The 26,094-nt window shown below is 38.1% G+C and overlaps 1 protein-coding gene across 7 annotated transcripts in view; it reads left to right on the top strand.

Moving 5' to 3' along the window:
- KDM4C (lysine demethylase 4C) overlaps window positions 1-26,094 on the top strand; it is a 255,205-nt gene that overhangs the window by 130,649 nt on the left and 98,462 nt on the right. For all 7 annotated transcript variants that reach the window (XR_008441497.1, XM_054004325.1, XM_054004330.1 and 4 more), the window contains 4 exons: window positions 7,293-7,531; window positions 9,608-9,969; window positions 11,838-11,949; window positions 25,740-25,921. Coding sequence is in view for 6 of the 7 variants with exons in the window: in XM_054004325.1 (XP_053860300.1) it covers window positions 7,293-7,531; window positions 9,608-9,969; window positions 11,838-11,949; window positions 25,740-25,921 (895 nt within the window). In the remaining variant the exon portion in view is untranslated. The remainder of the gene's footprint in view (window positions 1-7,292; window positions 7,532-9,607; window positions 9,970-11,837; window positions 11,950-25,739; window positions 25,922-26,094) is intronic.

The following is a 26,094-nucleotide window of genomic DNA, read 5'->3' as shown; positions in this document are numbered from 1 at the left end:
AAACAGAGGTGGGAAAACGGGGGAAAGGAATCAGGGACTCAATAGGAGGGGCTGAAGGACCAACTGGGGAAACTGTTGGGGAAGTAACAGGAGCAGACGGGGACAGGCAATCGAGGGGGTCTCATTCCTTTATTTTTCTAGTCTCCCCCTCTCTATTCCCTTTTGTCTTCCTCTCTATTTCTTTGTAACTTGCATATTCTCACAGTCTCATTATTTATAGAATTCTCCAGCCAGCAAGCTGCATGAGATAGTTGTTCTATATCAAGGCCCTCTCAGTTGTGGTTTTTTTTTTTTTTTTTTTTTTTTTTTTTTTTTTTTTTTTTTTTTGTGTTGGTTTAACTGATTACACATCCACTGATCTTGGGTTCCATATCACGGCCACTGTCCCTGTAATTCTAACTTCGGCCATACTTCCTATACTGTAATGTATCATCTTACTCTTGTCTAAACCCTTCATAGTCTCCTGAGAATCCCATTAGTCTAACAGTTGCCCCAAGGGGCTGTTAGGTGGAATTCTCTTTGCTTTGGAAGGATTTGCTCCTTTACTATAACCTCTTCCCATTTTCAGGCCTCAAAAACAAAAAAAAATATATACCTTAAATGGTGCTTCTATCTAAAATGGAATATACTGACAGGCAGCTAAAGCGCATCTGACCCCTCCCAACTTCGTATTTTGAATCACTTGACTAAACTTAATCACTTTTAACTAAATTCCCCTCGTGGCACTTTACATTGTCTCTTGGCCAGGACAATCACTAGTCATAGTCTTATCTATTGTCTTCTGTTCTTTTTCTCTTTGGCCTAAGTTTTGAACTCCTTGATAGACTTTCTAGCCTTGTACCCCTGCTAAGTCCTGCCCAAACTCTTACTTGGCCTTTTGCCTAACCTTCTTACTAGGCTTGGGAAGCTTGGTCTCCCTGCCGAGGTAAGGTCGAACGTCCTGCCGAGCCTTACACTCGAACTCCGGCCAAGCCCCCTTGCCTGACTCTCCTACTAGGTTTGGGAAGCTTGGTCTCCCTGCCGAGGTAAGGTCGAACGTCCTGCCGAGCCTTACACTCGAACTCCGGCCAAGCCCCCTTGCCTGACCCTACTAGGCTTGGGAAGCTTGGTCTCCCTGCCGAGGTAAGGTCGAACGTCCTGCCGAGCCTTACACTCGAACTCTGGCCAAGCCCCCTTGCCTGACCCTACTAGGCTTGGGAAGCTTGGTCTCCCTGCCGAGGTAAGGTCGAACGTCCTGCCGAGCCTTACACTCGAACTCCGGCCAAGCCCCCTTGCCTGACCCTACTAGGCTTGGGAAGCTTGGTCTCCCTGCCGAGGTAAGGTCGAACGTCCTGCCGAGCCTTACACTCGAACTCCGGCCAAGCCCCCTTGCCTGACCCTACTAGGCTTGGGAAGCTTGGTCTCCCTGCCGAGGTAAGGTCGAACGTCCTGCCGAGCCTTACACTCGAACTCCGGCCAAGCCCCCTTGCCTGACTCTCCTACTAGGCTTGGGAAGCTTGGTCTCCCTGCCGAGGTAAGGTCGAACATCCTGCCGAGCCTTACACTCGAACTCCGGCCAAGCCCCCTTGCCTGACCCTACTAGGCTTGGGAAGCTTGGTCTCCCTGCCGAGGTAAGGTCGAACGTCCTGCCGAGCCTTACACTCGAACTCCGGCCAAGCCCCCTTGCCTGACCCTACTAGGCTTGGGAAGCTTGGTCTCCCTGCCGAGGTAAGGTCGAACGTCCTGCCGAGCCTTACACTCGAACTCCGGCCAAGCCCCCTTGCCTGACCCTACTAGGCTTGGGAAGCTTGGTCTCCCTGCCGAGGTAAGGTCGAACGTCCTGCCGAGCCTTACACTCGAACTCCGGCCAAGCTCCCTTGCCTGACTCTCCTACTAGGCTTGGGAAGCTTGGTCTCCCTGCCGAGGTAAGGTCGAACGTCCTGCCGAGCCTTACACTCGAACTCCGGCCAAGCCCCCTTGCCTGACCCTACTAGGCTTGGGAAGCTTGGTCTCCCTGCCGAGGTAAGGTCGAACGTCCTGCCGAGCCTTACACTCGAACTCCGGCCAAGCCCCCTTGCCTGACCCTACTAGGCTTGGGAAGCTTGGTCTCCCTGCCGAGGTAAGGTCGAACGTCCTGCCGAGCCTTACACTCGAACTCCGGCCAAGCCCCCTTGCCTGACCCTACTAGGCTTGGGAAGCTTGGTCTCCCTGCCGAGGTAAGGTCGAACGTCCTGCCGAGCCTTACACTCGAACTCCGGCCAAGCCCCCTTGCCTGACTCTCCTACTAGGCTTGGGAAGCTTGGTCTCCCTGCCGAGGTAAGGTCGAACGTCCTGCCGAGCCTTACACTCGAACTCCGGCCAAGCCCCCTTGCCTGACCCTACTAGGCTTGGGAAGCTTGGTCTCCCTGCCGAGGTAAGGTCGAACGTCCTGCCGAGCCTTACACTCGAACTCCGGCCAAGCCCCCTTGCCTGACTCTCCTACTAGGCTTGGGAAGCTTGGTCTCCCTGCCGAGGTAAGGTCGAACGTCCTGCCGAGCCTTACACTCGAACTCCGGCCAAGCTCCCTTGCCTGACCCTACTAGGCTTGGGAAGCTTGGTCTCCCTGCCGAGGTAAGGTCGAACATCCTGCCGAGCCTTACACTCGAACTCCGGCCAAGCCCCCTTGCCTGACTCTCCTACTAGACTTAGCTTCCTTGCCTTCCTGCCTTTCTCCTTACTTGGGTTATTGCCTGCTCTGACGGGGACATCCTGCCCTGCCTTCCAGGGCCATTCCCCTATCTGCTCTGACGGGTACCTCCATCCTTGCCTGCCATGGACATCCTACCTGCCCTGTTATCCTGTCCTGCCTGCTGGGGACATGCCCTCTGCCTGGCGGGACTTGCTGCTCCTGCTTGCTAGGACATCCCGCCCTACATGCCCTGTTATCCTCTCCTGCCTGGCGGGGACATGCCCTCTGCCCGGTGGGGACATGACGCTCCTTTCTGCTTGGACATCCCACCTGCCCTGTTTTCCTGTCCTGCCTGGCAGGGACATGCCTTTTGCCTGTCGGGGACATGCTTTCTGTCTGCCAGGTACATGCCCTCTACCTGCCAGGTACATGTCACTCCTGCCTGCTAGGACACCCTGCCCTACCTGCCAGGGACATCCCACCTGCCGTCCTATCCCATCCTGCCGGCGCCGGGGACATGTCCTCTAGGACCTCCACATCCCACCTGCCCTGCTGGGGATATTCCCCTTGCCCTGATTGCCAGGGACTTACTTTGCCCATAGGGCACCTCCACACGCTCGGAGGAGGGCCTGCTTTACTTCTAAGGAGACGCCTCAGTCGCTCCTCTATTCCACTCGCTTCCCCCCGTTCCCGGCCGGCCCCTTCGCAGGAGTCCGGAAACGCGGTACTAGCGGGTCCCTCTCACTTCGGGGGTCCGAGCTGCCGGCCCCCGTCTCACTCACTCACTCATTCGCTCGTCTCCCGGTTTTTCTTACCCATCCGATGCTCCTCTGCGTTGCTCGTCTCACGCGGATCCTAGGGTCCGAAGGTAGCCAGCAACTCCCGAGGGTCCCTCGAAGCAGATGGTTGAGCTGTCCAGCTGTCCGGGGGTCCTCTTCGGGCGTGGCTCTCCCGGACGAGCCCCCAAATTGAAATGAACAGGGCTAATGCCTTTATTAATGTTCAGCTCTTTATTGAAAAGATCAGCTGGGCAGGGGGCTCGACGCAGAGCTCGCCCCCGCAGTCGTAGCTTTTCCAGGCAGCCGAAAGGAAGGCGGCGTGCAGAGTCGGTCACTGGAGTCCTCAGCAGCAGCTGTCCTTTCTCCTTCCGTGGCACACCGGTGGCCCGAGGATGAGGAGGCGTGGTGTGCAGAGTCTGTTGCTGAAGTGCAGAACAACAGCTGTCCCCGCTCCTTCCGTGGTGGCAGCACCAGGGCTCTCTGTCTCTATCTCCCTGCTTCTCAGAGCCTAATATAGTCTGTTCTCTCTTAGGTGATGGCGATGGTTAAAAGCCAGTCAGGGGATGTGTTTCCCTCTTCCTCAGCTAGGGCATTTATCTAGACTCCTCTATTGTGTTCAGTTTTTGATTTATATTCATTTTTATCTCCTAAAAATACTCCCATGATCCTAAGGGGTTTCTATTTGCATGTTAGTCTCAGAGTGGCAGCGTGGAGGGGTGGGGGGCCGGTTGTTCCCAGGTAGTTTAAAGAAAACAAACAGAGCAATTAGCTAATTAGCATTTCAATATCGGTCTTTTAGTGTTGCCATGGGAACTAGGAAAGCCCTGACCACGTTTCTGGGGAATACCTGGAAACTATTCATAACACTAGCTGTTTCAAGTCTCTAGTAATAGTCTTAGCCCTCACTGCCATTTTACTCTAAGGAGATACCACTGCCTATTTGTCACACTCTTGCAGTGCTGCAGCCAAAACCTGTCTTTTGTCTACCACAGGTCAGTGGCAGATCATAATAAAGGCTTAATCTCAGTTGGTGGTCCTGACACCACCAGAAATTTAGGAAAAGAAATTTAGGAGAATAAAGTCTCTCAGCTTGTCACTAAAGCTATAAAAGCTTTGACCTTTTAAAGCAGTTTTACATCTAATTTATTGAGGTGCATTTTGTTTTTCGTTTGTGTTGCACATTTTTTGTACAATTGTGTGTGGCTATTACTTGATACGACCTCAAGCAGTCGAAAGCCCCTGACTGGCGCTACCTTTGTGAAACCATAGCCGTCACGTGAACAGGCGCTCTAGGGTTACGGCATTCGCCTCCCTGCTAGTGTTGAGCGCTTCGGCATGGGTAACGCAGCTTCGGTAGCTTCACGCTGAGAGGAAGTGAAGGGACGAGAGAAGGACACTTTGCCTGCGAAACTGAGAACTTTTATTCTCCCATGCGTGGTCTGAGTGAATCGCCCTCAGAGCATTGCAAGGCAAAATGGCAAGGGGACAAAGGAATGCATTAGATTAAATAGGGGATGGGCGGACAGGGGTGGAAACCCCCCCTCGCCCAGTAGGGACAGACAAGAGGGGAGTGACATGGATTATGACAACCTATGGGAACATAACAGAGGTGGGTACAGTGTTTTGGGAAAATAGGAGTGCAAAAGTGGGGTGATTGATACAGAACTTTATGAAGAGTCAGGGAGTGGCTACAAGACTGACATCCCAACAAGGAGTGACAACCCCTGACTGACAGAACCTTGTAAGGAGAAAACGGTGTAAGGTGAGAAGATTGACATGTCTGAGTGACAAGAGCTCCTGTGGTAAACAACTTGGAGCAAACCATTGTGAGGGAAAATAGGGGTACTTAGAACCAACCTAACTAACATTTATAAAATCCCTGACTAAACCAGCCCAACCCACAACAATTGTGCTTTCCTGTCTTACTTAACAGGATCTTTATGGATTTTCTTCTTCATTATCTAACAAAGATCTACTTAATTTCTAGCCAAAGGTGGGAAGTTCTGTTGGAATCTTGGTATTTTATTGCAGCTTTTTGAGTTGGAGATAATACTGATTTTTTAAAGATCTTCCTTCTCCAAATAATTTTACAGTGTAGTGGCTTTTTAAACTTGGTCTTAAATCAAACTTCCTCATTTTCCTTGTAAGTTAATGTATGCCTTTAGGAAAAGAGAGGAAAGTCAACCTGTAAAGTAAAGGACAACTGGCAATGTAGTGGAACATTGTTACTGAAAATATAATACCGCGTTTGTTCTGGGTAAAGGTAGTTTGTGAGATAGAATAATTTCTTGAAGACAGCTAATGAACAGCTAGTTTGTTAGTACGTGTATAATACTAACCTGGACTTGCAGAGAGAGTAATTCTGTTGTTTAACTAAGTGAATGCCATTTTTTCCTTGTAGTAGGTTTCCCTGCATCTGTGGTACAGCATAAATGTGAATTCCTGCTTGGACCAGCAGTGATTCATTTGGTATTACACTTATGGATAGGTGGTTCGGAGTAAAAACAAAGACTTTTTAGTAATTGCATTGAAAGTTTTATCACATGGTCTAATTTATGCACCTTGCTAAGCTAACGAACACAGCTCCAGTGCTGTTTAAATCTTGAGTCAGCTTCTTTTCAGAAATGGTAACAGCATGCATTGCAGAGGAGGATAAAATGTTTATTCAGCTTTGTTTCTAGTGTAATGTGTTGGTTAAAATTATCGTTTTGATTATGGGAATAATAAAAGTTCCAGCAAAGTGAAAATAAAAATACCATCTATGAGAATCTTCATGAATATAGTGACAAGGAGAGCTTATCTCTGACATTTACAGCCGAAATCCATTACTTCTATATAACATCTAATGACTGCATGTAAATAGTAATAATACTTTCTGTTATTTACAATGGGAACTGATGGTTGTCTCATACTTTGGCAAATTTTCTGGAAATTTCTATTTTATAAAAGAGTGTGTTGAAAGATGCACATTTGTAGACATGGAATAAAGGGGCAGCAAAATGTTTTTCTGGAGATGTGTAGAATCTAAGATGAAAGACCTTTGTAAAACTCACTTAAGATTTGTAAAATTCACCTGCAATAGTCGTACTTTTATCTCTAATGTGTTATGAGCTTTGAAACTTCCTGTATGATGACATTAAATACTCCTCTTGTGTCACATAATTGAATTTGAAACTGGACTAATTTTCTATTACATTTATTCTGAGCATATAAACTATGAGCCTATTTCTAATGGGTTTGCCATTTCTCCCGCCTTATACATCTGAGGGTGCAAAAACTTACGCTCAATCTTTAATTTCAACTTTATTTTTTTTAACACAGAATGATTATATATATTGCTTGATATTGTAGCTTTTCGAAATATTTGGTGGTCATAATTTTTACCTTTTTCAGATGCTTGTTGGTTCTGTTAAAACTAATTTAAAAACTTCCAAACAGATCAGCTTTTACGAGGATGTTCAGACTAGTCTTTTATTAGCACTAGGGTTTGGAAATATCACCTGATTTTACTGCTAATCAGAGAGTTTTGTCTTCATTATTCTTGTAAGGATAGTTCTATTTTGCATTAAAAATAATGATTTATTAAAAAGCTAGTTTGTGTACTAGTTAAGTAATAGTTACTTAAAGACAGTTTTACTTTTAGAGTTTAACAGCTTTGCCATGGAATGGTGATAAAAGATTAGAAGGTTAAATCCAATCAATTGTTAATCTATCACTTAATAAATTGTAGCACTATCTCAACACAAAAAGGTGAAAAATTGTCAGTTTTTTACCACTTTAAGCAGGTAAAAGGAACATATATTGGTAGATGTTTTATCTTATCCAAGACAGACTTTCTGCTCTGACAGCAATATCTCCTATAACAGCTTCCAGCACACCAGATCTCGATCTAAAAAGCTTAAAACTCCAGAGGACAAGAGAGTATCTGCCATGGTAGCTGATGCAAAAATCATAGTGACTGAAGCAGCTACTGATGGCTTCAAGGTCAGTGAAGAACCAGAAAAAAAAGTGAGAGTGGTAAACACAGGATTGCCTTCTGGGGAAGAAGAAAACAGCAGTAGAATGCATCTGCATCAGCATTTATTGGATCATGTCAAGATTGCAGGTGAGATGAGCACTGATTATGTTTCACATGTAAGTTGTAGGCTGTTTATACTCTAATGTGACAAATCAGTGAATGTTAAACTAAAGTATTATCCTAGAGTAGCATACTAAAATATTTACACAGAGAGTTATTTATGCAAAGAGGATTGATATTTGCTAAGAAAGAGAAAATACGAAAGTTAATATTCTGAATTGAGAGTGATACCACGACTCTTTTAATTAAGTGTTTTTTAAAGGAGCAAAAAGAGTGAGGTTTTGTAAATTATATTTCTTCAGTGGAGTCATATATGTTAAAGCAAAATGTTTTTGATATGGAAATGATACAGAATGTCTTAACACTATTCAAACAGGACAGAACATATATCATTGCGAGTATGTTACATGTATTTACATGATGAACCTACAAATTAAAATTTTTCTATACCTGTACACAAAAATGCTGTATTTTGAGCCTCCAGATTCTTGTTGATTTCCTCTGGAGCTATCTGCAGCTATTAAGGCCTTGTCAAGGCAAAGATTTTTTTTCCCCTCCACACCATTTTTATTCTAATATAGTTAGTCTATTCTAAACTGAATTTATTCTATTTCACATTCCATTGTAATTCTGATACAGTTCCTCATTCCTGTTCATAAGGCAAACTGGACTTCTAACTTCAAGTTTAGAAGGTCCTATTTTATTTTGCAACTGAAAATTCACTTTCAAATTGCATATAGACAGTGTTTAATTATTGTGAATATTAATAGTTATGTTAGTGCTTACTTGGAGGTGATAATCACCATGATTGATTCACATAAAGATACCAAGATACTGCAATATGCAAGTTTAGAAATTTCTCTGCACAAGTTATCTGGTGCTCTATCGCTCTATTATAGCATTTCCAGGTCTGTTCTAGGTTTTTTTTTTTTTTTTTTTTAAGTTGCTGTTGCTTTACATCTTCCCACAATTTTTAATAGAGTTTGGAATGTTCATGACCACAGCTAAAATAGTATTTAGTTAGCTCCCATTCTGTGTTTATGGACAAGGGAAGGAAAAGCAGAGAAGAGTGGAGAGCTGCCCTCTCTCCTTTGCCCTCTTTGTGCCGGACTTTTGTAGGAAAATGGACATTTTTAGATATGATAGAAGCAGGACTCTTGTTGAAGAAGGTAGTTTGCTCTGCATTGTCTTAACTAGTATGTCCATTGTTCTCAGTTGAAGCAGTACTGTTTGTGCCCAGAGATTACATTTTACTATTGTCTTTGTGTTGCTAAGTTCTATAATCATTGGACTTGAAAAGGAAATTTTTCAGAAAAAAAAAGTCGATAACTTTTGTGAAGAAAGAATAGCAAGGGACTTAACAGAAACCCTTTTCTTTAATATCATTGATGTGTTCCTGAATCAGAATTCACTGCAGTGTATGCCAGAGTTCTTTTGAGTGATCTCTCTGGCTCATTGTTCTGTCTTTCCAATGCAAGCATCACCAGAAGAATAATTTTTTATAAAGTAAAATCCACTCAATTTTACTCTTCAAAATTACTCGAATATACAATTATGCTAATTTTTAAAAAATAGAATTATGCTAATTGTGTTTCATTTTTAGACTGATGTTGTTGTTTGAAAAATATTCTTGGTATCTATTTGAGATATGTCTTTGTAATTATATACCATTAATCTTCAGTTATTTTCATTTTTAAACAGGCATAATAGGTATAAAATGCAGGGTAAAAGGTTCAATATACCAGCCTTTTATATTTTTTTCATTGACTTAAACTGCATATATGCAATCTAAGTAAAGACTAAGGAAGCTACATGAATATTGATTATTTTGAATTAAATGAAGACCTGCTACAATTCAAATGCAAAATACTGATTAAATGATCAAAGCTATATTTAATACTCTAAACTCAAACCATTTACATTTAATTTATTCTTTGATAAAACCTATGCTCCACATTTGTGTATGCCCTTCCACCAAATGGTTTTCTGTATGATTTCTAAATGAGGAACAGTTCTTTGAATTTGAATAATTTAGATTGCTGTGAAATTCAGTATGGTAATGTAAAGTGGCATTTATTAAAAAATCATATTCTTAATTTATAGGAAGCATCCCTTCTGACTCAGTTTTGAGCCCCGTTCCTGTACTAGAGAAAACAAAAATGGAAGATGAGGACAGGATAGATTCCAGTCATTTTTCCTTTTCACTTGAAGATTCTGTGGCCAGCAAGACTGCTTCTGATAGATGTAGAAAAGAAGACAGTTTGAAATCTCACAATCAATATGCTTCATCCATACCGTACAATAAAGCAGATGGACAAATTTCTGAAGCAGAAAATCCAGATAGAGAGGAAAGTGTCTTGACAGAGGATGGTATCAGCAACCTAGAAAATTCTGGAAGTAGTTTGGAACTTGGAGCAGTGCCCTTTGTAAAAAAGGGTGAAGAAGACAGAATGGAAGTATCTTGTGTATGTGAAACAAATTACATCATAATAGTAATACATTCTTGATTTAATGAAATATGAATGAGTGTTTTTCTAATGAGACCTGATATCCATATTAAAGCATTTAAGAATATGCATGATTTTAATCAGATGATAATTTGAACGTGTTTTGAAGTGTTTAGGCAAGAGTGGCAATTCTGATCTGAAAGCAGACTGTTGTTGGAGTTTCCTTATTGACATATTTTTCCCTGTTATTTTAGATGTTTCATAATTTCACTTTCTATTTGTGAATTTGAACTGTCAGCAACTATTCTCAAAGCTATTCCCATATTCACTGCCTGCCAATATAAGCAGGTCTGTGAGCTTCACCTGCTTACTATTCTTGGATTTTGGAAATGAACTAAAATATGTAAGGGAAACAACTTGAAGGAAAAAATCCCACTACTAAAAGGAATATATTTTCAATTTTTAAACAGTAGATTTTAATAATGTTTTCTCTTTTGGGCCACCTACAAACATATGACCTTTTTTTCCCCTCTTGCTATTCGGCTATGATGCATGGTCAGCTTTGACTTTGGGATGCAAAATGAAAGATTAAGCTGTGGTGATTGTCAGTAGCTTTCTGAGTGGTGAGCTGAATCTCAAATTGGCAGAGAGAAAATGGGAAATCCACTGCCAAGTTGTGAGACTTCATGGGGAATATATTTTAGAAGCTAAACTAAAAATCATGCTGAGTCTTCCACATATGTGAACTGTAATGATTTTTTTCAACATTGGAAGTTTTTCAACATGGGAAGTTTTGAATTTTTTTCAAAATTGGAAGTATTTCCACCATAATAAGGAGCAGTACAAACATCTCAGTGTTTAATTAACATGTATTAGAGATTCCCGTGCCTTCCTGTGCCTTTCAACCACATTATATTTATGTATTAGGTTTCAGATTTTCTGTAGTATTACTGTGTATTCTTTCTTTCTCTTTTAAGTGAAGAAGTGTACTGTACAAATGCAATTTAAAAAGCCTGACAGTTCCCTTTTTACTTAATTACTAACTGTTCTAGACCGTAAACCTGTCCTGTGCTTTGATCATATCTTCTGCCCTCTGCTTGTCATGGTAAATATAATGTTGTTTTATAATTTATTTCAAGGGCCATGTGTGTAATCTGCTAGATTGGATTCAGGATCTTGAGGCACAGAACGCTGTGGTCCATAAGAATTGTGTGAAACTCAGTCCTTCCCACCCCTCTGCCAGTGTCCTTGCCCTTCTTCTAGTCCTGAACCTCCAGACACCACTAGTAGCTTGTTTTCTTTGGGACTCCTCCAGTAGCACTTCAAGACTTCAAAGTGTTGGCCTTTGGGTTTTGGATGGAGGAAATAATTTCTTCATATACTAAATCAACATGTTAATAATTTATCAGGACTCTTGATTTCTTATCTCAACGCCAGATTTTTTTTTTGTTAAATTTTTTATTCTTGAGGAATTTTGGAATCTTTCACAAGCTGAGCCAGTGAGCTTCTGCTTCATTTTTCTAGCCACAGTTAGTGGCTGTATTGTACTACAGGTATGCAGAATTTTTTGCAGAAAATCAGAAGGATGCTATTCTTCCACTCAAACATCACATGAGCAAAACAGATTTATGGTCTCTAAGTTGGGAAGGGCTGTGATAAATTATACCTGAAATGATTTGTGTATGACAAGGATTGCACTTTTTAAATTAAAATATATATTCTTAATTAGAGGCAAATGTTGTATTGGTACACTAAAGGTCCTTCAAGTATACTGTGGTAGTATTTACAGACTTGATAGCTGTGCTTGTTTACAGAAGAATGTTTATGTTTTCCATAATTAATTATGCATAATTACATACTAAATTAGTTGCATTTTTTCCTTTCAGTCAGAGGAAGTTGAAACAAAGAAAATATCTAAGAGTTGGCGTCATCCACTACATAAACCCCCAGCTAGATCTCCAATGACTTTGGTTAAACAGCAAGCAACTAGTGATGAAGGTGAGTGGACTATTTAATGCATTTTTCTGATGATAATTTTACGGTTTTATGAGACCATATATATAGGCATTTAGAGAGTCACTGCCTTGTGCAGACAGGCTACAAAATGTAAGAAATGTTCCCAACATAGGGTTTTCCTTCTCTGAACTAAATATAAAAAGTAAATCTGCTTTACCCGGCAATCATGTATACAACCACCCAAAGTTCATGAATAAAGCTGCTTTATTTTATCAAGTGTAACTTGTGAAGATTATGGAAATGTGCATCAAAAGTATAGATCACAATGGAAAACAAAAACATTCCTTTTTCATATCACTGTACCATTTTAGTTCCGTAAACCAAAAAGGTTTCAGGTGCTGTTTTCCAGTATCTCCTCTTAGCAGAACTGGAGTTTAGTTCTCATGCTCCCTTAGATAGTTTGATAATCTGGAGCTCTTGCCATGTCTGTAACTACGGGTGTGATTCCAACATCACTGCATACTTCAGTGTTTACCTGCAATTTTTACCTGACTTTTTTTCCCCTCTCAAATGCATTTCATTAACAGTAGCTGTTTCTTACAGCTGCAGATAAATTTTCTTGCCTTGAGAGACAGCATGCCTGTTAATTGATTCTTCTCCTTATAATCAAGCAATATTATACTTCAGTTGGCAAGTTAGGCATTGTAGAGTTCACTGCTGTAGGTTCAATTGACCTCTCATCAATACATCTCCCTCCTTGTTTCAACCCTGAAGTAATTGATTTGTCTTCTGCCTCACTAGTTTTGGAAAGCTATACTTTCTCTTTCATTTTTTTATCTGAGTTGCAGCTTTGCTAAGCATGATACTTCAGTTAGCTGTTAAGCATCTTTCTGAAAATTAGAGACAGCTTAGACCCATGATCTGTATCTATGATGAGTATGTTTGAATACCTTCAGGGCTAGACAGAGAATATTTCAGAAAATGTTATGGTAATTTGCAGGATGATATTAATATTAAGTTTCATCTAGTAAAGTAATTAAAGACTTAATATGTGGTAGGTTGTAGTAAAAGTGCTCTTTTTTAATTAGAGATTAAATTCCTTTTGCCTGCTGATGCTTTTTCAACATTATGTTTGAGACATATTGTGAATTTCCTATTTACATTCATTGTGTATAATATAATCTGGCTAGATGATGATATGATGACAGTTTTGAGTCAAGGATTTTTGTAATGCCAAGACATTCTCCATCTCATCAAGTAGTTTGCCAACTTCCCGGTGTATTTATGTTTTGTGACAGTAGCAACATCTTGACAAGAAATCACGCGCCTTAAAGTCTTTCCTCTTTGCATGATTATTGTCATTCCAATAGATAAGGGTGTATTTTGTTAGGAAAGTAAGAGCTGTCTTTGAATCAGTAGCCATTAAGCATGTCTGCTTACTGATTGAAGAAAGCAATTAGGAGTTTTATTGGACATGGCAAGTTTTGGTATTTCCTAGCTGGAACTGGGATTATTATTTTCATGCATCTGTCTCTCATTGTAATCTAATTCTTGGCTAACTTTTGTAAGGGCACCAAAAGAGAAATGGTAGTATTTGGTGAGCAGAATGTTTACATCCAAGACAAAGATTGAAGAACTGATGAAGGAGACTGGCAAATTGTAGCCCCTTTAAGCCCCTGACACGTGATGGCATGAGGGTTAAAGACGTATGGCTAGATGATTTTCTGAGTTTTATCAAGATTGTTTGTATCAGATACTAGGGAAGTAATCAGTACCAAGGTGCTAATAATTGCATTTGTCTTTATGAAGGTGCTTCATCCATACTCCGGATAGTAGTTAGTAGAAATGTAATTCAGCATTCATACTTAGTTCTTCTTTTCTATGGTTTTGGGCAAAAATGATGCTGACTGAGACTATGATAGTATAGTGTCTTGGTACAGTAATTTCTGACCGTGTCACAAGGGGGATTTATATGTTGTACATTAGTTTGTATTTTAATTTATCTGGGTCCAGTAAAATAATAACTGCAAACAAAATAAAGGAAGAAGATACAGGCTAGTGGTGGTGTGAACAGTTAAGAAATAGAGACTTTTTATTTCATCTTCAACTTGTATCACTTTCCACAAGTTAGAAAGTGTTCTGATGGTCTGTAACCGTTTCTAATACAGATAATATATATTCACATTAATATATTTGAATTCTTTCATATAGTACTGTTCTATTAAGAAGTTTCTGTGAATAGAGGTGATCAGTGGATGTTAATAACATGTAGGCAGCATTCTTTGACACTGTCAGCCATTTCAGGATTGTAATTTTGCAAATAGAATATTATTGTGTTGATTAGCATGCTTAAATCTTAACAGAAACTTTCTGAATTCACTTTTAATACAGAGTTCTTTGGCAGAAATTAATTTTTTTTACAGGATCACTTGGACATTTGAGTTTTGTGCTTTCTTCTTATCACTGTATATTCTTATATATGTTGTGTATTCCTTTATGAAAAATAATGAGGTTAATTGATTATTTATTGTCTGTTGGTGTTATTTTTTCACTCTCTCTGAAGCTTTTCCTTATATATGTCTCACTTCTTGTGGAATTAATGCCTAAAAGACTGGGCACTGAGAAATACTAGGGACTGGGGTATCAATCTGAGAAATTGTTGCTCAAGTTGCCAGTTCAAGAAAATAAGTGCAGCAGTACAGTGTGGGCTGTATGTCACACTCATACATACTAACAATTTTTATGTAATGAACCTTGGTCTTATACTCAATGCAGTATGTTAACTTGTGGTAATAATATTCTGTTGTATTTAATACAGTTGTATTTCTGCTCCCTTAAGCAATAAAAAAGCAAATTCAGCAGAAGGAGCAGGCATACTAACTTTGCATGCACATTGATTGGTCCCAGAGATTTCTTTCCAGCACTATTTGGTCACGCAACATTAGAAACTGTTTTACATTCAAGTTGACTAAAATTTCCCATTGCCCTAAATGATATAATTATAGTGTATAGACTGAATTCAGTATGGGGCTCTTTGTATATGTTTTTTTAGCATTTTAAAAAAGTATGATTCAGAATTTCATAGTCATTTTGCTTTCATTAGTTTGTAAGATAAGGAAACAGAAAGAGAGAACTTTTGTAAATGGAACTTTTGCTATGAGAAGAAGCCTTGGTTTTTACATTCACTGTCAGCATCCTGTGAGATGTGCTTGATTTGATATTATTAGAAATCAAACCATTTAAGGCTTGTTTAGCAGCATCATAAATAGGCTAACCCTGCTTAAATAGGAGAAAACTACACTTGTAGATGCAGTTACTATTCTTTTGTTTCAGAGCTTAAAATTAGAGATTTTGGTTGAAGATTCTCACTTACTTCAGAAAGGAATGTTTTTTTCCTGCTGTTGCATAGGTAGATAAAATTTTGCTAACCAGTTGATAGAGGCATTGTTATACTTAGCACATTAGTATTACAATTTCCAGTATTGCTTTCCCTCCCATAATGTTTTGTTGAATGAAGTTTTACTTCTTTAAAATACTTTTCTTTTGTGTTAGCATGAGTTAATCAAGCACATAATTTATGTATGTTTTTCATATACCATCATCATTTAGTACAGAAGAGTCCAGCACTATCTACCCCTTCAACAGTCTAAGTGTGCTAGAAAAATATATTTTCTGTCATTTTCTCTGGTACTTGTATTATTTCTGTTTTGTTTAAATTCAATTTTCAGGGTATGATTGACATAATTACAAAAAAGTTCTGACACTTGAGAAGCGTGTGGTGTTCTGAAGACCCTAAGAAACCTTTTATAAAAATCTGTTATGATCTTTAGTAGGTATGAAGGAAAGGGATGTGTTAAAATGTCAAATGAATGCTTTTCCTGAATTTCCAGTACTCTTGTCAACCTTTGGACCAGCAGCTGATCTCCAGAAATGGCAAGACCTGACAGCTTTGATTATTACCACGGGCGGCTCTAGTCCCTTGATATATTTAATGAGTAGCGGTTATCTGCCTTTAGTTGACACCTACAGAATCTAAGATTAACCAATATTTTGATCAAGATAGGAATACAAACCAGTTCTTCTAACATTTATCCTCATTTGCTGGACAGTGGTACATGGTGTGATCATTGATGAGTCACTGTTCTCTAGATGAATACTGCTTTCTTAGCTTTAAAGCATGGTATTTTTCCTCATAAAGGACTGGATAGAATTACCATCCTGTATAGAAAGGCATGTATAATTTCTCCCTATCAGGTGTGCCAAAATGAAAATTGATTTCCTGTTGCATTAGTGCAGCCTCTCAGTTGTCTTCTCAAGGGTAGCAATGGAGTTGGTGGGCAAACTGGATGTAATGTTTACCAAGGAGACAGGTATCCCTTCTGTAGGGTGATCTTTTGGAACTGAGCTTCTCTGTAGTTATGGTCCAAAGAAAAAGACAAAAAACAAATGACTTGCATTTATAAAAGATTAATTCATTGATGTATTGGTGAAGAATGTTGCCTAATAAGTTATTCTAATAATAACTTCAGTTTTTCAACTTAAAAAAAACCCTAGCCCATAGAATTATCTTCACCTTTGTCAAAATCTGAAGCTGCATTGTAAACCATTACTATTGGAAGTGATTTAGTTTTAATGCCAAAGGAATTTTGCTAACTGTCTTGGCTGAGATGTATATGTAATATATATATTTTAATGTACAAAAAAATTACATTTAATAAATTGATTCTTGAAGGAGTTTAAATGCAATTGTTTTCTAGTGTATGAAGTGTTTATGGGATATTTGTTTTAGTGGTCTGCAGGAACTGTAGCTTGAAGATACAAATTTTTAATTTTAATTTGGGAATTGGTTTGTCATGAATTTGGATCTGTGATTGAGTCTATTTTGCATCTTCTGTACTTAACTTATAACTTATATACTGAACTTATGAAGAGGTTTTGGTTCAGTGAAGAACTTCTGGACAATCTTACCTGAACGCATTCAAGTAACCTTGTTCCTCAAATTTCAGTTGTGTTTTGCCCCGAGGAACTTGTGCTGGAATAGTATATTGACGTAAGTTAGATTTGTGCTGCCTGAGAGATAAAAAATAACCATAAAATGCGTTTTCCCCACTTGGTACTTTTTTTTCTCTTTAGAGTAGCATAAAACAGGAGTATGCTCTAACAACATAATAATTGAAGATTTATTTGATCTTATAATATTTGGCAGTATGGTCAATAATGTTACATTTTAATTTCTAAAATAAAGAAGTACCACCAAGTAATTCTGTTGTATCTGAGGGACTCATTTTATTAATAGGAAAGACATGCCTGATGATGGGGGAGAAAGCTTTCGTTTTTTCTACTTCTGTACAGATGTGTACCCTGGAAGACTATGGTGTTTAATCAGTAAGCATGTATATATGATGGCAATATCAGTTCCTAAAAATTCCAGTGTAATTTTAGTTATTGATCAAGTTTTTGTCGTAAGTACATTGACCACAAGCAGATTTCATTAGAATGCAAATTACGAATTTTTTTCATAAGAACTGTGAAAAATTACACGAGGGAATGGAATTGAGAAAGCAGCTGTTAATAAGTGCAATGAATTAAAGCTTTTCAATAGAGCAGATATCTTGCTAATCTTTAGCTTGTAGTTTGGACTTGTAGTGGTTTTATACTGACAACTGTGTTTTTTGCTGATAGGCTATACAGTAGATTCCAGGAGATCTTCTTTCGTTTCTGCTTTAATTTTGCTGAGATGCCTCTTCGAACAGATTTATATATACAGGGGCTATTATTTAAACTTACACAGTGCAAAGACAGGTGAAATTACTGGAATTTCTTTAATACATACAACATATATATATACATATATACAATAATGGAAATTATTATACCAATATGCTGTAAATACTTCATGTTGGCAGTCCATACAGACTTAAGAACATCTCCCTTTCTGTGGCCTCCTGTCCACATTTTAAAAAAGATGCCTGACTAGTGGGTCACCTCTAAGCTTGGTTTCTGTACATGGTAAGTAGCTATTTATGGAGACACCTGATAAGTCACGGACTTCAGCATCAGTAAGATTGTGTTGCTTGTGCTTCAGCTTAGGTAGCTAGAATAAGTAGACATCTTTGAGAATTTGAACCTTAACTTCTATGGTTAAATTCTTCATTCTATATGCACAAAACAGTTGCGCATGTGGAATGAGGCTATTTAGGGAATGCTGTGAATGAAATACTGTTTTTTATCCCTTGTAATTATTTGGTATCTTTTTGATCTACTGTTTCAAATAGAGAATTATTTTGTTACAGGAATTAGTAAGCAACCAGAAATGGTAATTTTCAAAAGTAACAATGCTATAGTTCTGTAAAACTAGTTTTACAGATCATTTAAATGTAAACTGAATCTCTGTGCTGTGAGTCCTCAGAGCTTTCTCTAAGTTAGTTTATTAGAATCATAGCAAGGTAAATCAAATACATTTTAGTTACTTTGCAATTTGTTAGAGAGAAAGATTGGGGTCCAGTACAGCCTGACAGAATAATTTTATATATTCCACATATTGAAAATGCAGTAGAATAGGAATTTTACTTTGTTTTGTTATACTGTTTAACTGTTTCTTTTACTTGTTCTAATATGCTGTGCTAATTTCTCTTCTAACTTACGCACTATTGCTCAGAAATAAATAACCAGCAAACTGTGAAGCCCTGTTTTTCTCTCCTTTTTTCAGCTTCTTAGAATCTTCCAGCTTTTTGTATTCATCCAAAGTATAGGTGGGATCAGTGCTTCCTGCTTTCCATGAAAAATCATGGTCAGGGTTTTCACATTCCTCCTTTTCAAAGTTATTGGTGAGATTTTTCCAGCCTTTCCTAGTATTTATACTAACTTTATTTACTTTTAAGTAGTAGTGGTCCTGTCTGCAGCCAGTCTTAATCATATTGAGATTTTTCTTACTAGATTCTTATTTGTGACTAACACCAAATCAGAAAGAATGTTTTTGCCAGAGTAATCCTTACTCTTTCAGTGAGTACCACTCACCCTCAGGAAAAGCCTGCTGACTGTGCCAGTTAATGTAGGAGTACAATACACTCTGACCAGGTTCTTCAAGATATTCTGTGTGTGGATGGTTTAGTAAATAATGCAGGATTTTAATATTTGAAATTTCTTGAAATTATGTGGGATTTTGATTTTGCAGAGTGATACAGCAATGCACGTAAGTTACAGTGAAGATACAAATTATGTTTAGCAGGGTGTTGAATTTTAATATATGGTTCAGTCAATAGTACAATATAATATACAAGTACAAATTACATTGAGCAAAGTGTAGGAATCACAATACACAGTTCAATTACAAAACCAATGTTAATTTAATTATGGGTCTCTAATAGTATGCTGAAGGAAAATCAGAGTATCCCAGTATCAAATCTTCCAAATCTGTCAAATTGTCTTTTAGAAATGTTTTTTTTTTAATGCTGAATTTTTCATACTTTTCAAAACATTTTCAGAACAGCTACAACTGGTGCCTTATACTTTTTTATACTTAACTTTTTTTTTTTTTTTTTATTAAAGCACTCCATTACTTTGTTTTGGGAGATAAACCTGATTTGATCCAGGAGCTCTTCAGCTTAACTTCTAGAGCTCTGATTCATTATGGCTACCTTTACATACAATTTTTATGAGAACTGAAGTATTAATAGCTAATTTGGCAATTAGGCTCTCCAACCAAAAGTGTATATACGTACTTCACATTACTTGTACTCAATGGTCCCATACAAGAAATGAATGTTTTGAAGAGTACAATAAATAAAAAAGTTTTTCTGTTCATATTTTGCTATGAGATCTATATCTTTCATTACTGAAAAAAAAAAAAAAAGACAATTTCTGAAACTAAGTTACATTGCTGGAACAGTAAAGTTATCAAGTACAAGACATTTCCCCAGCTGTCTTTTTTTTTTTTTTTTTTTTTTAAATTTGTATTATTAGTATTTCCTCCAGGACATTTGAAACTATACATAATGTCTCCCAGGGCAGGGATTATGCTCAACTACCTGAAAAATAACAGATGCTTCTGTGCTCTTCATAGCGGAGAACGCTGCTCTACAATGCCAGGAAACATCAGTGGAACATAACCCCAAGCAGCAAAATCATTGTTAAGATAGGCAAAAGCAAATTGTACTGTATTAGTGTCTATGGCTTTTCACATCTGCTGGGTTAAATCAGCAAATGCTGGCAACAGCCCATTCTGCAAATGGCCCAAATGTTTTCTGTCTGATAATTTGATTTTAACTTTGTAAGCAAAAACCATTCAAAGCATTAGCATTGTGTGTTGGAGCAAGTGTCCCACAAACTGTTAAATCAGTAACATTAGTGAAAACTATTCATTCACTTACTGACTTGGAAAGCAGCATAGTGACTGTTTAGAAATACTTTGCTATGGAAGGAGTTTCCTTTGTATCAAAACAGATCCTGGGCTATAATTTTTTTTTTGTCTACACAGTTTGTTTTAAGGAATTGTTTTGCTTTTCTTAAATATTTGAAGGAGTAGAAATGCATATGAATATCACATTCATGAGAACTGGTATTTCTGAAATTACATTTTAGAGATTAATTGATCCTATAGAAATATTGTTTTCAGGTACAAATATGATACAGGAACTATCATCAAGTCATCATTGCTAATCACCTTGTACTGTCAGTAATACTATGGTTGAATTATATGTGTTGTGGTTTAAGCCCAGCTGGCATCTAAGCACCACACAGTTGCTCACTCACTCACTCCCCCACCAACCAGATCGGGGAGACAATTGGAATATTCTTGTACCACTCACTGTCAGGCACAAGATGCAGGAAAGACCTTGATGCTGTGCAAGCACTGTTCAGCAATAACAAAAGCATCTCTATACTACCAATACCAATTTCAGTACAAATCCAAAACACGGCTCCATACTAGCTACTGTGAAGAAAATTAGCTCTACTCCAGCCAAAATCAGCACAATATGATACAGTAAGATTTATATCAGCTGCTATGCATTTATTTAAAGTCATAATTGTATCATCAAGTGTTTCTGCTTTTCTGTTGTAAAAAAGAACACTTGATCTAACTCCTTAGAAACAAAATATTTAACTAATTATGGATTGTATCTGGTAAAGTAATACTACAAAAAACATATTTGCTGTGAAGTAAAAATGCCTAGGTGGTTTAGGGGGATTCAAGACCTCTGGGCACTGTTAGTGGTGACAAGAAGATGTTTTTAGATACTTAGGAATAGGCTGCATTACATCATCCAGTTAATACATTTTTTGACTGGTATTAATCCATTTTAGACTTCAGCATGAATGTGTGGTATATTTACAGCCAGAAACATAACAGAAGTTACAAGAAATGGATTTCATTCATATAAGAGTGTTTAAAAACCATGTACATACTAATAGACTTGCATAATAAATACTTTTCATTGGTATTTGTCAATGTGTCTATGTGTTATGCATGATTGTGCAATCTCTTGAACAGTACTGTCAATTGAGGTGCAGATTTCCCTGTCATGACCAACAGGTTCAAATGCTGTATTTTTCTTCTATTCTCTCTGACAGTGAGATCTATTTTGTACTGTAGTTGAGTTGAAAGTTTCTATATGAAAGAATACTAAGGATGCTTTATTCACTTTTGTCTTGATTATGTCTCAATTTGAAATATACATTTCAAGCTGAAAAGCTGAAAAAAAAAAGTTACACCAGAATTCACACAAAGGAGTTCTGTTGTGCACCTGTGCAGAGTCCTGTTCATGCACTTACTGTCAGCGGATTATGAGAAAGTGTCAGTGACTTGATCTGAGTTAAAACAGACACAGAAGTCAAGGTAGATTCCCCAGCTCCATTTCATGTGCTGTGTAAAGAAAATGCTCCCTATAGACATACATTATGTTTCAGACCACTACATTGGCTGACCTTTATCTTTCAAATTGCCAGTCTTGGGCTGTTGGTAGGTGCTCTTAGAGTAAGGCCAAGTTATCAAAATGGAGGCTTGATTGCATAATGGTGCATATTGTAGAGTGTTGTTGGTTGGCAGCATTGCATAAGGGACTATTCATCAAAACTTGCTCTACCAGAACTGAGGGCATTCTCATGCTCTTTCAGAAATATAGCAATATGTAAGATTATGATTGAAACATCATGTTCACAGTGCTTCTTGAAACATTACATACTGCTCTTATAAAGTAGATGCTTGTTTTCTGGCGGGGTGTGGGGGGCAGTGTATCTTTGCTGTAGGAATAGATGCTTTCACCACAATTTTTCCAGGTTTTGGGTACTTGCAACTAGCACTGATTCACAGCTGAAGTAAAGAGTATGCTTGCTTATGACAGTGGAGTTTCTGAGATCTTAAGTCAGTTTGAACACTGTGAATTGTTCTTTGTTCTTATTTTGAGAATCCTCAGTTAAGGTGGATTTTGAAAGGAGCTAACTGGAGGCTGCAGTTGTTTTATGTCCTTGTAATAGACACATTTGATCAGAGAAACACTGAGCTCACATGAGGTCACTGAGTGTTTACCCTGAAACTGCATGCGACAATGTGAGTTAGGAAAACAAATTTATTTTAGGCTGAACCACTGATTGCTCTTCAGCTAAATAGTAAATAATGAAATGAGTAATTTAAAAAATAAAAGGAGTGAGAAGCACACTGGATAAACAGAAAAAAAAAAAAAAAAAAAAGAAATCTAAGTTTTTGGACATAAATAGGATATCAGTATTACCAAATGAACAACTGAAGAAAGGCCATAAACTGTGCCAAGACAGCCATAAACTGTGCCAAGACAGCAAAATTACATCAAGTAACTATATTCTCTATGCCTTCTCTCAGACAGTTGGAGAGCTGTTTTTTCTTTTAATTTCCTTGCCTGTTTTGGTTACCCAGATTCTCAGTTTTTATTTATGGTGCAGAACTTCTCTGCCTACATGGAAATCAGGAAGGTACCTCCGCTTGTACTACCAGAGAAGCTTATGTGGAAATTCTTCCTCTCACTGATGCTGGTGCACACACATGAAAAATAAAGCACTCAAAATAAAACTGCCTAAGTTCTACTGATGTAGAATAGTTACATGGAAGATTGCATTCCTCACCTTCCTGGTGAGGAAGTTGTTTAAGGCAGCATTGTCATGTTTTGTACATGCTTTGTAGTGGGGTCATGTACTCTGTGACATTTTTTTTAATACCAGTTTCTTTAGAAATTTAATTATTTTAGTGTGGGTGGGTGAATGTTGATTATAAGGAGATGAAATAATATTTCTGAAGTCCTTGAAAGATGATAATTTAGGCTCAAGGTTCCCTAGGAAATTCCTGTGGAGAATTGAAATCTATTAGCCTTACAGTAGTGATAACAGAGTATCAAACAAAGCTTGTAATCCTTAGAAATGTCTATTCTGTCTTCTCTTAATTTTGTATCCTGTTAGTGAGCCCTTCAGTACTGGATTAGGCAGCTTCCCTCTGAAAAGAGGATGGATATTTTTCCTTTCTTTTTATGGTGGAGAATAGTGAGGGGTTGCATGGTGTAATATACCAGAGGATCATATCAGAGAGCTTGTGTAGAGACAGAAGACTGCTGTAAGGATCATGGAGAAGACAGTTAAACCTCAAAGGACATAGAAGGACATAGAATTCAGAATTATAGATGTTAGAGATCAGAGGCAAATGAATGAGGAGTGTTTGCTTCTAGTCAACAGCTAACTGGAAGTGCTCTAAACATAATGTAAAGGAGAAAAGAAATTTATTAAAATAGTCTTAAATTTTTATGAGTTTGTGAAAGATAGAGTCTGTTACATATACATATGACATCTTGTCCCTGGCTTCTTTTGGAATGAGGTTCAAAAATAAATACAAACTCTTGAAAGCAACAAAAGGCTATTAAAATCAGCTTTATTCTTGTGTCTTATGTTCTTTTAAATTTCTTGGTTGGGAAAGCCTTTGTAAAGATCACACAGGAGGGAACTGAAATTATGGAGTTTATATGAAATTAAGGTGTAAATACTGTTTTCATTAAAACCAGAACCAATATAGTAATAAACTCAGAAGCCTGCTATAGGCAGTGAAAAGCTGGAACACTGTATGAAAGAACTACAGTTATCAACCCAGAATTGGTTTCAGGACTACAAATATTGAAGATGGATTTTTTAATAAAGAAGAACTTATAGGCTGAGGTTGGGCAAATTCTTCAACTATCATGGGAGAAGTATTTAGCGGTGGTAAGGAGTGGTGCAATTAAAGCATGTCAGTTTTAAAAGGGATAATGGGTATGGAAGGTAATACAAACAAATTCTGTGTACCTCTTTGTTTTCTTCATAAGGGAGAATCAAGCTCTGAGTTTTCTGTGAGGTCACAACAATAATGAAGATATTTACAATAATGAGTACAAGCTCGTGAAGGAAAATAATGTAAAAGGAAAAATTAAAAAAAATACCTGTAAGGCTGAAGCTACTTGTAAGATGACTCTTTAAAGGAAAATTTAAATAGATAGGAAGAGAACTAGAGAAATAACTTCCAGAGCTATGTGTTTTACAGTTCTTTAAAATTGCAAACAGTAGAAAAAATATGATTGAACAGATTTTTTAAGCAAAAACTTCGTTAAGCTTTTAACTTCCAAAGTAAATAGTTCAAAAAGTTATAAAAGTTATGCTGGCATTTTATATGCTCATCTTCTCCTTGTGTTCAGCTGGTTTTTCACTCGTGTTCTTTTGAAGCTAAGTTTTTCACCAGAAAGTTCTGCTGCTAAATATTGACAGCTTTTTGCAGTTGTTTTCTTTGTGCCCTTCTACCCAGATTATTGGCAAATGTTTATTGAATTGGTATTAGTTCTTTTGAGAAACTATAAAAAACTTGTTAAAAACGACATGCAGGATATATATATATATATTTTATTACATTTGGTTTGCTTGTACACAAAGATTTTAGTCGATATTTTATTCAACACTGATAAAAATGTTGCCAATTTTATAGCAATTTTGTAGCAATGTGTGATGTTTATCATAGGGGATCCATAAAACCTCTGCTTTTTCATAAAGTGGAGAAAGCAGTCATGGGCTGAAGGAATGTGATGAATCGGCTTAATGTACTTAAATGTTTCTCTGTGTTGGAATTTTCTTCTTCTGAAGTGAACAGTTTTTCTTAAATACATCACTAGAAAAGGACGGTATGCTATAGACTGTTTCTGTTGACTAAATGTTTAATTCAAATCTTTTCACATTTTCCTTTCCTCATTCACATAATTCTGATTGACACCTACATGCCTTCTCATTGACTGTGAAAGATTTAATAGGCACTGTACGTATGATCCAGCATGCATGTCTCTCTGCTTCTTAGATCTGATTGTTCCCCATTACTCCCCGACTATAACGTTTGCCTTTTTTTCCCCCTTGGAAAATGAGTGTCGCTCTCCATGAAGAGTTTGTGAGGTTCCATCCTGTGTGAGTAGAGTGATTTGTCTGGCACTGCTGCTGGGACACAATATGTTCCATCTATAAGGAATTTAGGGCCGTGTGCATGGAGGGAGAGGGGATAGAGTTTGGAGGCATTAAAGAGACAGTGGGAGAGTGAGACATAATGTTGTTGATACAAATACAGATTGTAAATGATAGGGCTATCTATGCTTTATGTGAAGCAATCAGCTCATGACAGAGATGTCAGAGCACTTAATTGTGGGTTTTTCCTTACACAACATTCTTTTAGACTTCTGCATCCGTATTTGTACACAGACTTGTAAGATTGTTTTATCTTTGTTAGCACACGTGACAGATTAATTGTTGTTTATCTTCATTCTGTGACTATAATAAAAGCATATATAAAAGCATTGTTTGCTCTCTTTTAGAGCTGCCTGAGACTACCTTAATTGAAGAGAAAGTTCAAGAGTCAGAGGCATGGGCCAAGCCTCTGGTCTACCTGTGGCAGACAAGACTACCCAGTTTCAATGCTGAAAAAGAATACAATGCAGCTTGTGCAAAAAAGGAACCTCACTGTGCCATTTGCACTCTTCTCATGCCATACTATAGGGTAAGCAAGATTCTCACAGCTTCATCTCTGGATGAAGTGTGAAATAGCTGCCTGGCTACTTAATTTCCAAGAAATTATAAAAAAGATAAACTTACACATTTCATAAGAGAGGTAAATAAACTCGCTGGCAGTAAAATTAGAACTGATAACTTTGTTCACCTGCATCTATCCTT

Source organism: Vidua macroura, chromosome Z (genome assembly GCF_024509145.1).
Source record: "Vidua macroura isolate BioBank_ID:100142 chromosome Z, ASM2450914v1, whole genome shotgun sequence".
In the NCBI taxonomy this organism is placed as follows: domain Eukaryota; kingdom Metazoa; phylum Chordata; class Aves; order Passeriformes; family Viduidae; genus Vidua; species Vidua macroura.
The sequence above is the reverse complement of the archived record's forward strand: the minus strand, read 5'-3'. Positions and strand labels throughout refer to the sequence as shown.